This window comes from Rhinoraja longicauda, chromosome 2, assembly GCF_053455715.1.
Source record: "Rhinoraja longicauda isolate Sanriku21f chromosome 2, sRhiLon1.1, whole genome shotgun sequence".
NCBI lineage: Eukaryota > Metazoa > Chordata > Chondrichthyes > Rajiformes > Arhynchobatidae > Rhinoraja > Rhinoraja longicauda.
The window spans coordinates 10,158,678-10,172,729 of NC_135954.1; the positions used below are offsets into that span (position 1 = coordinate 10,158,678).

At 44.1% G+C, this 14,052-nt stretch overlaps 1 protein-coding gene across 3 annotated transcripts in view; it reads left to right on the forward strand.

Annotated features, from left to right (window-relative positions):
- The window catches only part of cdkal1 (CDK5 regulatory subunit associated protein 1-like 1), a 541,005-nt gene that overhangs the window by 164,531 nt on the left and 362,422 nt on the right, over positions 1-14,052 (forward strand). For all 3 annotated transcript variants that reach the window (XM_078414892.1, XM_078414899.1, XM_078414884.1), the window contains exon 8: positions 5,718-5,821. In XM_078414892.1, coding sequence (XP_078271018.1) covers positions 5,718-5,821 — 104 coding nt within the window. The remainder of the gene's footprint in view (positions 1-5,717; positions 5,822-14,052) is intronic.

The window sequence follows — 14,052 nt, forward strand, 5'->3', positions numbered from 1 at the left end:
GTAAGCATGCAGGTACAACAGGCAGTGAAGAAAGCTAAGTGAAGTTGGCCTTCATAATGAGAGGAGTTGAGTATGGGAGCAAAGAGGCCCTTCTGCAGTTGTACAGGGCCCTGGTGAGACCACACCTGGAGTAGTGTGTGCCGTTTTGGTCTCCTAATTTGAGGAAGGACATTCTTGCTATTGAGGGAGTGCAGCTTAGGTTCATGAGGTTAATTCCCGGGATGGCGGGACTGTCATATGATGAAAGAATGGAGCGACTGGGCTTGTATTCACTGGATGAGAGGGAATCTTTTAGAAACATATAAGATTATTAAGGGGTTGGACACGTTAGAGTCAGGAAACATGTTCCCGATGTTGGGGGTGTCCAGAACCAGGGGCCACTGTTTAAGAATAAGGGGTAGGCCATTTAGAACTGAGGTGAGGAAAAGTGTTTTCACACAGAGAGTTGTGACCCAACCAACCCATTATTTATGAAATCATATGCCCTAAAATTTATGGACCTAGTAGACTTTAGTACTCTACAAATAATGTTTAGAGCAAAAGAAAGAACACTTCCTGACTGTATCCAAGGTTTGTTTTCAGTGAGGAAGAGCAGGTATCCACTCAGGGGAAATTATATGTTTGAAAAAAAGAGGGTAGGGACAAATGTGAAAAATAGATGTGTGACTGTTAAAGGGGTCAATTTATGGAATAGTTGCAACAATGAATTAAAAGAGTGTAGTAATATGTGTAAATTCAAGAAAATGCTCAAAAATATTATATTTGAAAGATACAAAATATATGATTAGCACTGAGAAATGACTGACATGACAGAAATGATGGTTCTTGACTATATTTGTGTTTCTATGTTTTGTTTATCTGCTTCTGACTTACTTCTGAATTATATTTTGTTAAGTTTTAAGTGGAGGCACAATAAGCTTTGGCTTCTGCCTACACCTTTATTTTTCGGTCAGAAAATATAATTTGTGATTATATTGTTTTATTTTTGATACAATGATTTCGTACTATTTAACTTTCACAACTGTATTGTATTGACCGGAAAATAAATAATTATAAAAAAATTAAAAATGTGGAATTCTCTGCCTCAGAAGGTAGTGGAGGCCGATTCACTGGATGCATTCAAAAGAGAGTTAGATAGAGCTCTTAGGCCTAGTGGAATTAAGGAGTATGGGGAGAAAGCAGGAACAGGGTACTGATTCTGGATGATCAGCCATGATCATGTTGAATGGCCTATTCCTGCACCTATTGTCTATGTATCTATGAAATTAGGGACTGTTGTCAGAGACAAGCTCTTCAGGTAATCCATGACACGCAAAGATAGACTGCAATGTGTCTATTGTTCTTTCTTTTGTTGTGTTTGTACCCATATGTACCACCTCAATCCACTTTGAGTGGCTATCTACCAAAACAAGAAAATTATTATTCCTGTGTTCTCAAAAGTCCACATGAACCTCTGAAAAGGTCCAGTAGGCCATGACCATGTTTGCAATGGGGTTTGGGCAGGCCTACCTCTACAACTCTGACAGGTGCTACATTTGCTTGCCATTGCTTCTATGTCATTGTCCAATCCTGGCCAATACATGCAACCTCTGGCTGTAGACTTCATTCACACAATAACTGTGTGTTTCCTATGGAGTTCTTTAAGTAATCTTTGTCTTAAACAATAGGGTACTAGTACTCTGTGACCCCATTTAATACACCCTTGCTCACATGACAGTTCATGTCGTCTATTGTGATAAGGTTTTAGTTCATTAGTACATGTTTTTATTTCTGACCATCCACACAAAGTTTGTTCCTATACTTGTTTTAGCACTGTGTCCTTTTGAGTTTCAGCAGCAATTTCAGCTGCTATGACTGGAAAGTCATTGTCCACTGCTTCTGTGACATAGATAGCACCTTCAGTGCCAACATCTGATTCTTCATGAGGCAAACGCGACAATGTATCAGCGGTAGCATTTTCTTTTGAGCTGCGATACTCAATGCTGTAGTCATAATCAGGCTTCTGAACGGACCTTCCATAAGCTGGACACAATTCAATTCACCCCTACCCGTTGAGGATATTGGACTTTGACTAAGGAACTGCGGCCCGGTGGCGCAGTGGTAGAGTTGCTGCCTTACGGCGAATGCAGTGCCGGAGACTCGGGTTCGATCCCGACTGCGGGTGCTGCCTGTACGGAGTTTGTACGTTCTCTCCTCGACCTGCGTGGATTTTCTCCGAGATCTTTGGTTTCCTCCCACACTGCAAAGACATACAGATGTCTAGGTTAATTGGCTTGGCAAATGTAAAAATTGTCCCGAGTGGGTATAGGATAGTGTTAATGTGCAGGGATAGCTGGTTGGCGCGGACCTGGTGGGCCGAAAGAGCCTGTTTCAGCGCTGTATCTCTAAACTAAACTAAACCACTGCACTGCAATGCTGAGAATTATATTCTGCACGCTTTCAAACCATCTTCTTCTTTGCTCATCTTGTATATCTGATCTGTTTGGATAGCATGCAAAGCAAAGATTTTCACTGTATCTCGGTATATGTAACAATGAACCTAAATCTGAACACAAGGTGGATGATTATCCTATTGGCCCTGCAAACTGACAATCTAACCAAAACGCTATGATTGAAATGCTATGATTGTTCTTTTCATGGAAGGAGAACTCCATATACCCAATTCAGTAGCTTCTGGGCATAAAACACAAGTCTAACTACAGAATCTCCCCTATCTTAATTGTGTTAACAACTGTTGGAGGTATTGAGAATAAGCAATTCCTGTTATGCTTCTCACCTGTCAAATTTTCAAGGAACAAAAGTGATAAGATTTTGATAACTTCCCATTCATTTTTGTATACTTGGCACATACTGAAGAACCATCAGGAAATTTAGTTAATATTATGCTTATCAATAGCAAAGCCTGTTTCTTTCATGGGACTGATTGTTGAACTGAACTGCTGGACTCTGTGGGGAGGATGGCAGTCGATCAATTGGGGATCAGTTTGGTTTCATTGTGTAAAATTATTTTCTTCTTAGTGATTTAAGGTTACAAACATTATGGCCACCCTTCCAGATTACTTTGCACATAAAATTATGCCTGCATTCTCAGGAAATAGTTGGATGCTGGTGGAAGTTAACCAGCTAAATCTTTTAATCTGCTTATCATGAACCTGAGTCACACACAAAGGGAGACTATGGGTGGGTGGCAGTGGGTAGAAGTTGTAGGATCACTGATTTCTCAGTGATTTGCTGAGTCTAGTCGTAGCCTTTTAAAACGTTTTATTTGAGCACAACGGTTATACGGCATCAGAGCAAAGCATTAAAATATCTGTTGTCCTTAACTAAAAACTGAACATATCACAACTAACAAAACAAAGAAACAGTGGAACTGTAACTGAAAGACTGAACATGCCAAGCAGACCAAAGACACTGGACATTCACACAAACCTTTATACAGATTACACTGCTGAAAAACAAGCACGCTAGGAATGAGTGTCATAGAATCATGGAGCGATACAGCGTGGAAACAGGTCCTTCGGTCCAACTTGCCCACACCCGCCAACATGTCCCAGCTACACTTATCCCACTTGCCAGCATTTGGTCTATATCCCTCCAAACCTGTCCTATCCATGTACCTGTCTAACTGCTTCTTAAGTGTTGGGATAGTCCCTGCCTCAACTACCTCCTCTGGCAGCTTGTTCCATGCATCCACCACCCTTTGTGTGAAAAAGTTACCTCTCAGATTCCTATTAAATTTGTTCACCTTAAACCTATGTCCTCTGGTCCTCGATTCACCTACTCTGGGCAAGAGACTCTGTGCATCTACCATGGGTTAACATATGATGAGCGTTTGACGGCACTGGGCCTCTACTTGCTGGAGTTTAGAAGGATGAGGGGGACCTCACAAATAGTGAAAGACTTGGATAGGGTGGATGTGGAGAGGATGTTTGGATTAGTGGGAGTGTCTTGGACCAGCAGTCATAGCCTTCGAATAAAAGGACATTCCGTTAGGAAGGAGATGAGGAGAAATCTCTTTAGAGGCTGGTGAATCTGTGGAATTCATTGCCACAGAAGGCTAAGGTAGCCAAGTCAATGGATTTTTTAAGGCAGATATAGGTATAATTCTTGATTAGCACAGCTGTAAGGGGTTATGGGGAGAAGGCAGGAGAATGGGGTTGAAAGGGAGAGATAGATCAGCCATGATTGAATGGCGGAGTAGACTTGATGGGCTAAACGGCCTAATTCTGCTGCTATCACATGAACCTATCCTGATCTAAATAGGGTGATTGATGCCCTTTGAACACAGCTATCCAGGATGAGAGCCTCAAGGGTTAAATTGCTGTGCAGCTGGATGATACCTCACTGTTCACATGTTTTTGTACTAGACTTAACAGAGACACAGCTCTTGCAGCCCCCTTTCTTGTCAGAAACAACAATCCTGGGAGTTCACCCTGTACCAAGCACCACAGAATACGCCTCTGCTCCAAGCTTGATATCACAGTGAACTTCCATCCATTCTCTGCAAGAGGCTAATGCCATCAATAATGTGCAAGCTCCCACGAAAGTAAAGGGTGTGGTACTTTATACTGGGGAGATGGCAGACCAGGGTCAAGCTAAATTCTAATCTTAATCATTCTTTATTAGCCAAGTATGCTTTGCAACATACGAGGAATTTGATTTGCCATACAGTCATACCAATAAAAAGCAACAAAACACACAAAATACATTTTAACATAAACATCCACCATAGTGACTCCTTCACATTCCTCACTGATGGAAGGCGAAAAAAAAGTTCAATCTCTTCCCTTCTTTGTTCTCCCGCGGTCGGGGGCCTCGAGCCTTCCGTTGACGGGCGATCTTGGCTCCCTTAGCCGGCGGTCGAGCCCTCCACATCGGGGTGATCAAGCTCCCGCATCGGGGGGACCTCAGCTCCCCGTGCTGGGCGATTGGACCCCTGGTCTGGGCTAGTCGAACCTCTTGCGACTTTGGAGCTTCCTGACATCAGTCTCTACCTGAGACTGCGAGGTCCTCGAAGTTGAAATCCGCAGCCCGCAGTTGGAGTGTCGATCCCAGGCAAGGGATCGCAGGCTCCGATGGTAAGTCCACGACCCGGCGGTGGGGCTCAATGTCAATCTCGAGCAAGGCCGCCAGCTCCATGATGTTAGGCCTCAGAGCGACCGGAGATACGATCCGGAAAACAATTGCATCTCCGGCAACGTAAGGGATCGAAAAAAGTTTCCCCCCACCCCCCATGAAAAACAAACCAGAGAACATTAACACAAACTTTTAAAAACACACTAAAAATAACAAAAAAGACGAAAAGACAAGACAGACCGTTGGCGAGGCTGCCATCGCTAACGGCGCCACCTGGTGGACAGATAACATTTGGGGGTTGTTAAACGGCCAGCTGATCAAAGTGTAGGATCAACATGTTCCAGTAATGAGAAGGCATAAGGACAGCAAGATAAGGGAACCATAGGTGACCACGGAGGTTGTAAACTTGGTCAGGAAGAAAAAGATAGTATAGAACAGGTTTAAAAAAGTGGCATGAGGCAGCGCTTATGAGCAATATAAAGCGAGTGGGACAGAACTGAAGTTTATATTATCTCATAATTTTATATATAGATTGAATACATAATGAGAAGCATGCTTTTAGCCTCCTAATTTCCTTTCACTATATGTCTTAAATTTTGCTGCCATTTAGAGTGAAAAGTGTACTGTTCTTATTGCTGCAGATGCCTGAATGCTTGCACATACTGCAAAACCAAGCATGCGAGAGGAGAGCTGGCTAGTTACTCTGTGGAGGAGCTGGTAGACAGAGCCATCCAATCATTCCAAGGTAATATTTACAAATGAATACCTCACTAATGTTTTGGTCTGAAACTCAGGGGAAAAAAAAGCTTTATAATCTTTGCAGAATGTTGTGATTATTTTAAATGTAAAGCAAAAACGGTTATGGCAGAATATTGCTTTTTTTGCATCTGAGTGCGAAAAGCAAGGGGATGATTTGGTATTGTACTTCTGAGTTTTGTGTGTTTCACATTTTGCCAGAAGAGATTCTTCAATCGATGCATCAGATGTACATTTTCTCTGATAAACTGAAATAATTTGTGTTCTGCAGTTACAAGCGAGCAATTTTGGGCACTGTATGTGAGGAAAATATAGTGGCTCTGAAGAGGGTCCAGAGGTGGTTTACAAGAATGATCCCAGGAATGAGTAGGTTAACCTATGATGATTGTCAGCACTGGGCCTGTACTCGCTGGAGTTTAGAAGAATGTGGGAGGACCTCATTGAAACATACAGAATAGTGAAAGGCTTGGATAGAGTGGATGTGGAGAGGATGTTTCCACTTAGCCGCAGAAGGCTGTGGAGGCCAAGTCGGTAGATATTTTAAAGGCAGAGATATATAGATTCTTGATTAGTACAGGTGTCAGAGGTTATAGGGAGAAGGTAGGAGAATGGGGTTTGGAGGGTGAGATAGATCGGCCATGATTGAATAGCAGAGTAGACTTAGTGGGCTGAATCGCCTAATTCTACTCCTATAACATGTGACCTTGTGACCATTCCTTCGCTCCAGAGATGCTGCCTGTCCCGCTGAGTTACTTCAGCATATTGTGTCTACCTTTATAGACAATAGACAATAGATTATAGGTGCAGGAGTAGGCCATTCGGCCCTTCGAGCCAGCACCACCATTCAAAGTGATCATGGCTGATCATTCTCAATTAGTACCCCGTTCCTGCTTTCTCCCCATACCCCCTGACTCCGCTCTATCTAGCTCTCTCTTGAATACATTCAGAGAATTGGCCTCCACTGCCTTCTGAGGCAGAGAATTCCCCAGATTTACAACTCTCTGACTGAAAAAGTTTTTTCTCATCTCTGTTCTAAATGGCCCTTATTCTTAAACTGTGGCCCCTGGTTCTGGATTCCCCCAACATTGGGAACATGTTTCCTGTCTCTAACGTGTCCAACCCCTTAATAATCTTATATGTTTCAATATGATTGAAGTTCATTTTAAATGTATGAAAGTCCACAATACCTTTTAAAATCTAATTTCTACATGGCGTTACTTAAATGTTATCAGAATGGGAAGTGCTAGCTTTGAAACAGTTGCTTCGTCAATTCTTAGTCCCATAATCACGTTTCAATTCATTTTGACCAGCTTAGCACCCACAAAGTGGACATCAAATTCTTAGCCAGCTGTCTGTTTTGCCTGGTAATATCAAATTTAATGTGAGATAGGCACAATAAGCTGGAGTAACTCAGCATGACAGGCAGCATCCCTGGAATGAAAGAATGGGTGACGTTTCAGGCCGAGACCGTTCGTCTGAAGAAGGGTCTCGACCCAAAAGGTCACCCATTCCTTCTCTCCAGAGATGCTGCCTGTCCCGCTGAGTTACTCCAGCTTTTTGTGTCTATCTGCGGTTTAAACCAGCATCTGTAGTTCCTTCCTACAAATTTACTGTGAGGTTTTGTATCCACTGGACATCATGGGGATTCCATGCTGCAGTTTAAAGTTTCTGTGGCCAAAAGTGATTAGACTTAACTTTCAATTTTAATAAGATGCTAGACCAAGTGGACCCGTTGGGCCCATTCTTCGTAGAGGGGGGGGGGGGGGGGGGGGGCAGGGAAGGGGAGAGAGTGTGAGTGAGTGAGTGAGCCCTGGACCCAAAGCCTCTCCTGTATTGGTGTAGCACCCTCACCCCCCCACTCAATCCCCCTTCAACCTCCACCCCCGCTAACCCACTCCATCCCCCCTACCCCACCCCCACTTGCACCTCCCCTGCCCCCACTCCCCTCAGCCCTGCCTCCACCCCCCTTCCACCCTCCCCACCTCTATTCCCCCCTCCACCTCCCCTCACCCCCACCTCCCTCCCCTCCCCCCACCCCCACACTACCGGCCCGCACCCCACTCTCCCCCCCACCCCTACTCTCCCCCGCCCCCACACTTCCCTTCTCCCCACCCCACCCTGCCTCCTCCCCAGCCCTACTCTCCCCCCCCACCCCCACCCCCATTCTCTCCTCCCCCACCCCCCCACTCTCTCCTCCCCCACCCCAACTCTCACTCTCCTCCAACCCCCCCTTTCCCCTCCACCCCACCCTTTTCCCCTACCCCTTTTCCCAAACCCCCCTTTTCCCCATCCCCCCTTTTCCCCATCCCCCCTTCTCCCCACCCCCTCTCTCTCCACCCCCTCCCCCCCACTCTCCCCTCTTCCCCATCGCCACTGTCCGCCTTCCCCCCCACCCCCAATCTCTCTTCCCCCCACCGCTATCCCCCTCCCCCGCCCCCCACCCCCACTGTCCCCACCCCTCCGCCTCCCCTCTGCCACTCTCCCCCCGATCCCCACTCTTCCCTCCTCCCTACCCCAGCCTGCCCTCCTCCCCAGTCCCACTCTCCTTCCCCACCCCCTCTCCCTCACTCTCTCCTCCCCCACCCCCACTCTCACTCTCCCCCACCCCCCCTTTCCCCACCACCCCCCCTTTCCCCCTCACTCCCACTCTCTCCTCCCCCGCCCCCTCCTTCCCCACTCTCTCCTCTCCCCTCCTACCCCCACCCTCCCCTCCACCCTGCTCGGCCCCCAAGCCCACTCCCCTCCGCGGACCCGTTGACAGCACTTTAAAAAATGTGTCTGTGAATGAAATTTTTAAACTTTAAAATCTCTCTAACTTAAAAAATATATGACCAATTTAAATAAAACTTGTTTTAAACAGTCACCAGGAGAGTGGTGATTAAGGTGGCACTAAAATTGTGGCGCTATGGTTTACCATTTTGGCTGCAGGTCCACATTTCCACAACCAAATTTCAAAATCTCAGAGAGATATACATACATACACATATATATATATACTCGCGGCGGTTGTGGGGGAGAGTGCGACGGGCCCTTCGGTCCATCCAAGGTCCTCGTTGACCAGCGATCCCCGTACGGTAGCACTATGCCACACACTAGGGACAATTTACAATTCTTGCCGAATCGAATTAACCTATAACCTGTACGTCTTTGGAGTGTGGGAGGAAACCGGAGCACATGGAAAAAACCCACGCAGGCCACAGGGAGAACGTACAAACTCCGTACAGACAGCACCAGTAGTCAGGATCGAACCCGGGTCTCTGGCGCTGTAAGGCAGCAGGTCTCCCGCTGCTTCACCGTGATGTATTTGCATGGCAACCTGGGGTACTTTGCTGTCTTGTAGTTCCTGTATAAATACAGGTGGTTACCATTAAATTGGTGTTCACGTTGTGAATCTTATGTCTATTTCAAAATATAGCTTGATTATATTTTCTTGCATCAGGAAGAATATTTGTATATTTAAAACCATAAATACACAACATTTCACCCTTCAACTGTCGGTACCCAGTGTTGCCCATAACTACACGTCCTGGGAATGAAAGATTAACCAAAATACAAAGTGCTGGTGGAAATATCAAATACTAGAGGGCATCGTTTTTAGGTGAGAGGGGCAAAGTTTAAAGAAGATGTGTGAATCAGGTTTTTTTTACACAGAGTGTAGTGTGTGCTTGGAACTCGATGCCAGGGGTGGTGGAGACATATATGATAGTGGGGTTTTATGGGTATGCAAGGGATGGAGGAATATTGATTACGTGCAGGCAAATAAAAGTTGGCTCTGGCATCATGTTCAGCACAAACATTGTGGACTGAAGGGCCTGTTCCTGTACTGTACTGTTTTGTGTTAACTCAGTGGGCCAGGCAGGATCTGGGGAGGGAATGGATAGGCGACATTTTGGGTCAAGACCCTTCTTCAGACTACCTCGTATGAAAGATTAATCATGAGATCATGTGATTGGAGCAGAATTAGGCATTCGGCCCATCAAATCTACTCCGTCATTCAATCATGGCTGATCTATCTCTCCCTCTCAACCCCATTCTCCTGCCTTCTCCCCATAACCTCTGAAACATTAATATTATCTTAATAATATAAATAAATATATATAATTAAAGTAGTAATTGTACTTTCAATCTATTTAAATCCAGCATCTTCAACTTAACCTTAGTGCAAATTTATCTGTGCCACATTCTGACCAGACACAATGAAGGGTATTGACCCGAAACATCACCCATTCCTTCTCTTCAGAGATGCTGCCTGAGTTACTCCAGCATTTTGTGTCTTATCTTCTGACCAGAAATAATCTGACTGCATTTTCTGAATCCAGGTGTATCTGGCAATCTATGTGAGTGTTATTTTTATTATTTTACAACAGGAATTATTGTCTATTAGTTTGATCTTATGGAGGTGTATACAATCATTAGGGGAATAGATAGGGTAAATTCACAAAGTCTTTTACCCAGAGTACAGGAATCAAGAACCAGGTTTAACGTGAGGGGAAAGATTTGATAGGAATCTGAGAGGCATCTTTTTCCACACAGAGGGCGGTGGGTATATTGGAACGAGCTGCATGGGGAGGTAGTTGAGGCAGGTACTGTAACAGCATTTAAAAGACATTTGGACAGGAACCTGGATAGGAAAGGTTGTGGTATATGGGCTAAATGTAGTCAGGTAGGACTGGCGTAGATGGTGCAGGGATAATTTGGGTCTGTTTCTGTGCGGTATGATTCTAAAAGTGGTTTAACCCGCTGTTCCCGGGGAAAGGCTAAACTGCAACAAATGGATTAAATGTTTGCTCCATCTTGGCTACGACTCAAAAAAAAATTTTGAGTGATCAGTTTTTGACGGTTTAACTGCTATAAATGAATTACATGCCTGAGGAAAGTGAAAGGAAGAACTCTTATAGGGTGTTGAAAATATTCAGGTTACTTGTACCATTTAATTTGACACTATGCTGAGAAAAAGAGAAGTTAAAAGGTAGATGGGAACTGCTTCTAGTTTGTAACCATGGAAGTTTTTAGAAAAGGAACTGAAAAAATGCAGAACTGCCAATACCAGGGAACAGACTCTTACCTCATGTCAGTGCTCAAATCAAGTGCCTGTGTAATTATTCTTGTCTATTGAGCAGTGTTATCATGAAGCCTATTAGATTGGCAAATCCTTCAGAAAGCAAGCTGGAAATAACTCTGGCATTCTTGTATTCTATCACTAAAAGTGAATGATTTTCTCACATATAGTTTTTGGATATGCCACAGAAAGCTGTGGAGGGCAAGTCAATGGATATTATTAACCATATAACCATATAACAATTACAGCACGGAAACAGGCCCGTTCGGCCCTACCAGTCCACGCCGACCACTTTCTCTGACCTAGTCTCATCTACCTGCTCTCAGACCATAACCCTCCAATCCCCTCCCATCCATATACCTATCCAATTTACTCTTAAATAATAAAATCGAGCCTGCCTCCACCACTTCCACCGGAAGCTCAGGCGGAGATTGACCGATACTTGATTAGTATGGGCATCAGGAGTTGTGGGGAGAAGGCATGAGAATGGGGTTAGGAGTGAGAGACAGATCAGCCATGATTGAATGGCGGGGTAGACTTGATGGGCCGAATGACTTAATTCTGCTTTCATTTTACTTGTCACATCCTCAAAAAATTCCAGAAGATTAGTCAAGCAGGATTTCCCCTTCATAAATCCATGCTGACTTGGACCAATCTTTTTACTGCTATCCAAATGCGTTGTTATTACTTCTTTAATAATTGACTCCAGCATCTTAGTTACTTATGAACTTATGATATATCATTACCATAATGCAGTTAGTTTCAAAGTTACATAAGGTGGTCAATCCAATGGCAATTTCTTATTTGAGAATTTCAACTTTGGACATATTCAGTGAAGACTTAAGTAGTTTGTGCTTCTGCAGGAATATTTAAAGTTAAATGAGGAATTAATAATATAGTGGTTTCCTGCTCTGATTTAGGGTGGCACCGTGGCGAAGCGGTAGGGTTGCTGCCTTACGGCGCTAAAGACTCGGGTTCAACCCTGACTACTGATGCTGCCCGTTTGCAGTTTTTGGGTTCTCCCTGTGACCGCGTGGGCTTTCTCCGGGATCTTCGATTTCCTCCCACATTCCAAAGACATCAGGGTTTGTAGGTTTGTAGGTTAATTGGCTTCTGTAAATTGCCCTAATGTATAGGATAGAACTAGGGTGATTGTGGTCAGCATGGCCGAAAGGCCAGTTTCCATGCTGTATCACTAAACTAAATCTATGCTGTGAAATTCTCCTGGTAATCGGATTTGAACCTCTTTTTTTCCCCATATCCTTCGAATAAATGATCTTGATCTCTCAGTATCTTTTCAGGTATAATTTTCCAGAATTAAGATCTTTCATGGGAAATATACTTGACAAATTTGCATGACAATTGGAATAACTGCGACATTTAAAGGTGCTATGTGAATGCAAGCTATTACTTGAGCACCATCTTGGTTTGGTTCAGTTTAGAGATACAGCTCAGAAATGGGCCTTTCGGCCCACCGAGTCCCCGCCGAACAGCGATCCCCATACACTAGCAGTATCCTACACCTTAGGGACAATTTACAAATTTACCAATTAACCTACACACCTTTACGTCTTTGGGAAGTGTGGGAAGAAACTGGAGCACCCAGGGAAAACCCACGTCCACGGGATGAAGGTATAAACTCCGTATAGACAACAACTGTAGTCAGGATTGAACCCGGGTCTGTGGCACTGTAAGGCGGCAACTCTACCGCTGCACTACCCATCTTCTTTATCCTGAGAGCGAGAAAAAAGGCAGTCGTCAGATCAACAGCACTTTATGATTAGACAATACATTTTGGGTTGGGGAAACCCAACAGCAGCCAAGATGTTAGCTCTTAATAGACAATAGGTGCAGGAGGAGGCCATTCGGCCCTTTGAGCCAGCATCGCCATTCAATGTGATCATGGCTGATCATTCTCAATCAGTACCCCGTTCCTGCCTTCTCCCCATACCCCCTGACTCCGCTATCCTTAAGAGCTCTATCTAGCTCTCTCTTGAATGCATTCAGAGAATTGGCAGCAAGTAGGAGAGTACATTAAATATTGACAATATGTGGAACCAGCCACCGATAACCAACAATGCTGCTCCTTGATCCTGGTCTGAAGAAGAGTCTCAACCCGAAACATCACCTATTCCTTCTCTCCAGACTTGCTGCCTGTCCTGCTGAGTTACTCCAGCTTTTTGCATCTATCTTCAGTTTAAACCAGCATCTCCAGTTCCTTCTTACACACCCTTGATCTTCCCTGTTTGATACTATTGACCACAATAAGCACTTCCAACACCATTCTTGCAACTATGATGCCATATTTTATCCACTTGTCTTATACCAATAGCGTCGTACAGCACAGAAATGGGCCTTCCAGCCCACCATGCTCATGCTTACCTTTTTGCCAAGTCTCCATTTCTGATTCACATTATAGGTTATGTATCTTTGCATTTCCAAAATCTGTTATATTTATTGGGAAAAAAATAATTTTGTTTAGTGAAGATGATTTTTATTTCTCATATATAATAATCTGAACAGCATTTATGAACCATAACTAATTCAAGTCAGGTCGAATATAATGACGATGCTTTAGTAAATTGGTGGTCATTTTTGAAATTACACATCGTGTTATTAGAATCATGCAAGGGAATAATTTTGCCATGGTAGATTGGAGATAGATAATTAGATTAAAAATTGCTTATGTGGGTTACTTTCAACCGTTTAACTGGAACATGATTCAGTGCCACTCAGTAGCTTTGGTATTTATTAAAAGGAAACTATTAACTCAAGCGGCACATTTTTTGGATCAACTTCATAGACAAATAGGTGCAGGAGGAGGCCTTTTGGCCCTTCCAGCCAGCACCGCCATTCAATGTGATCATGGCTGATCATCCACAATCAGTAACCCGTGCCAGCCTTCTTCCCATATCCCTTGATTCCGCCAGCCCCTAGAGCTCTATAACTCTCTTTTAAATTCATCCAGTGAATTGGCCTCCACTGCCTTCTGTGGCAGAGACTTGCACAAATTCACAACTCTGGGTGAAAAAGTTTTTTTCTCATCTCAGTTTTAAATGGCCTCCCCTTTATTCTTAGACTGCGTCCCCTGGTTCTGGACGCCCCCAACATTGGGAACATTTTTCCTGCATCTAGCTTGTCCAGTCCTTTTATAATTTTAT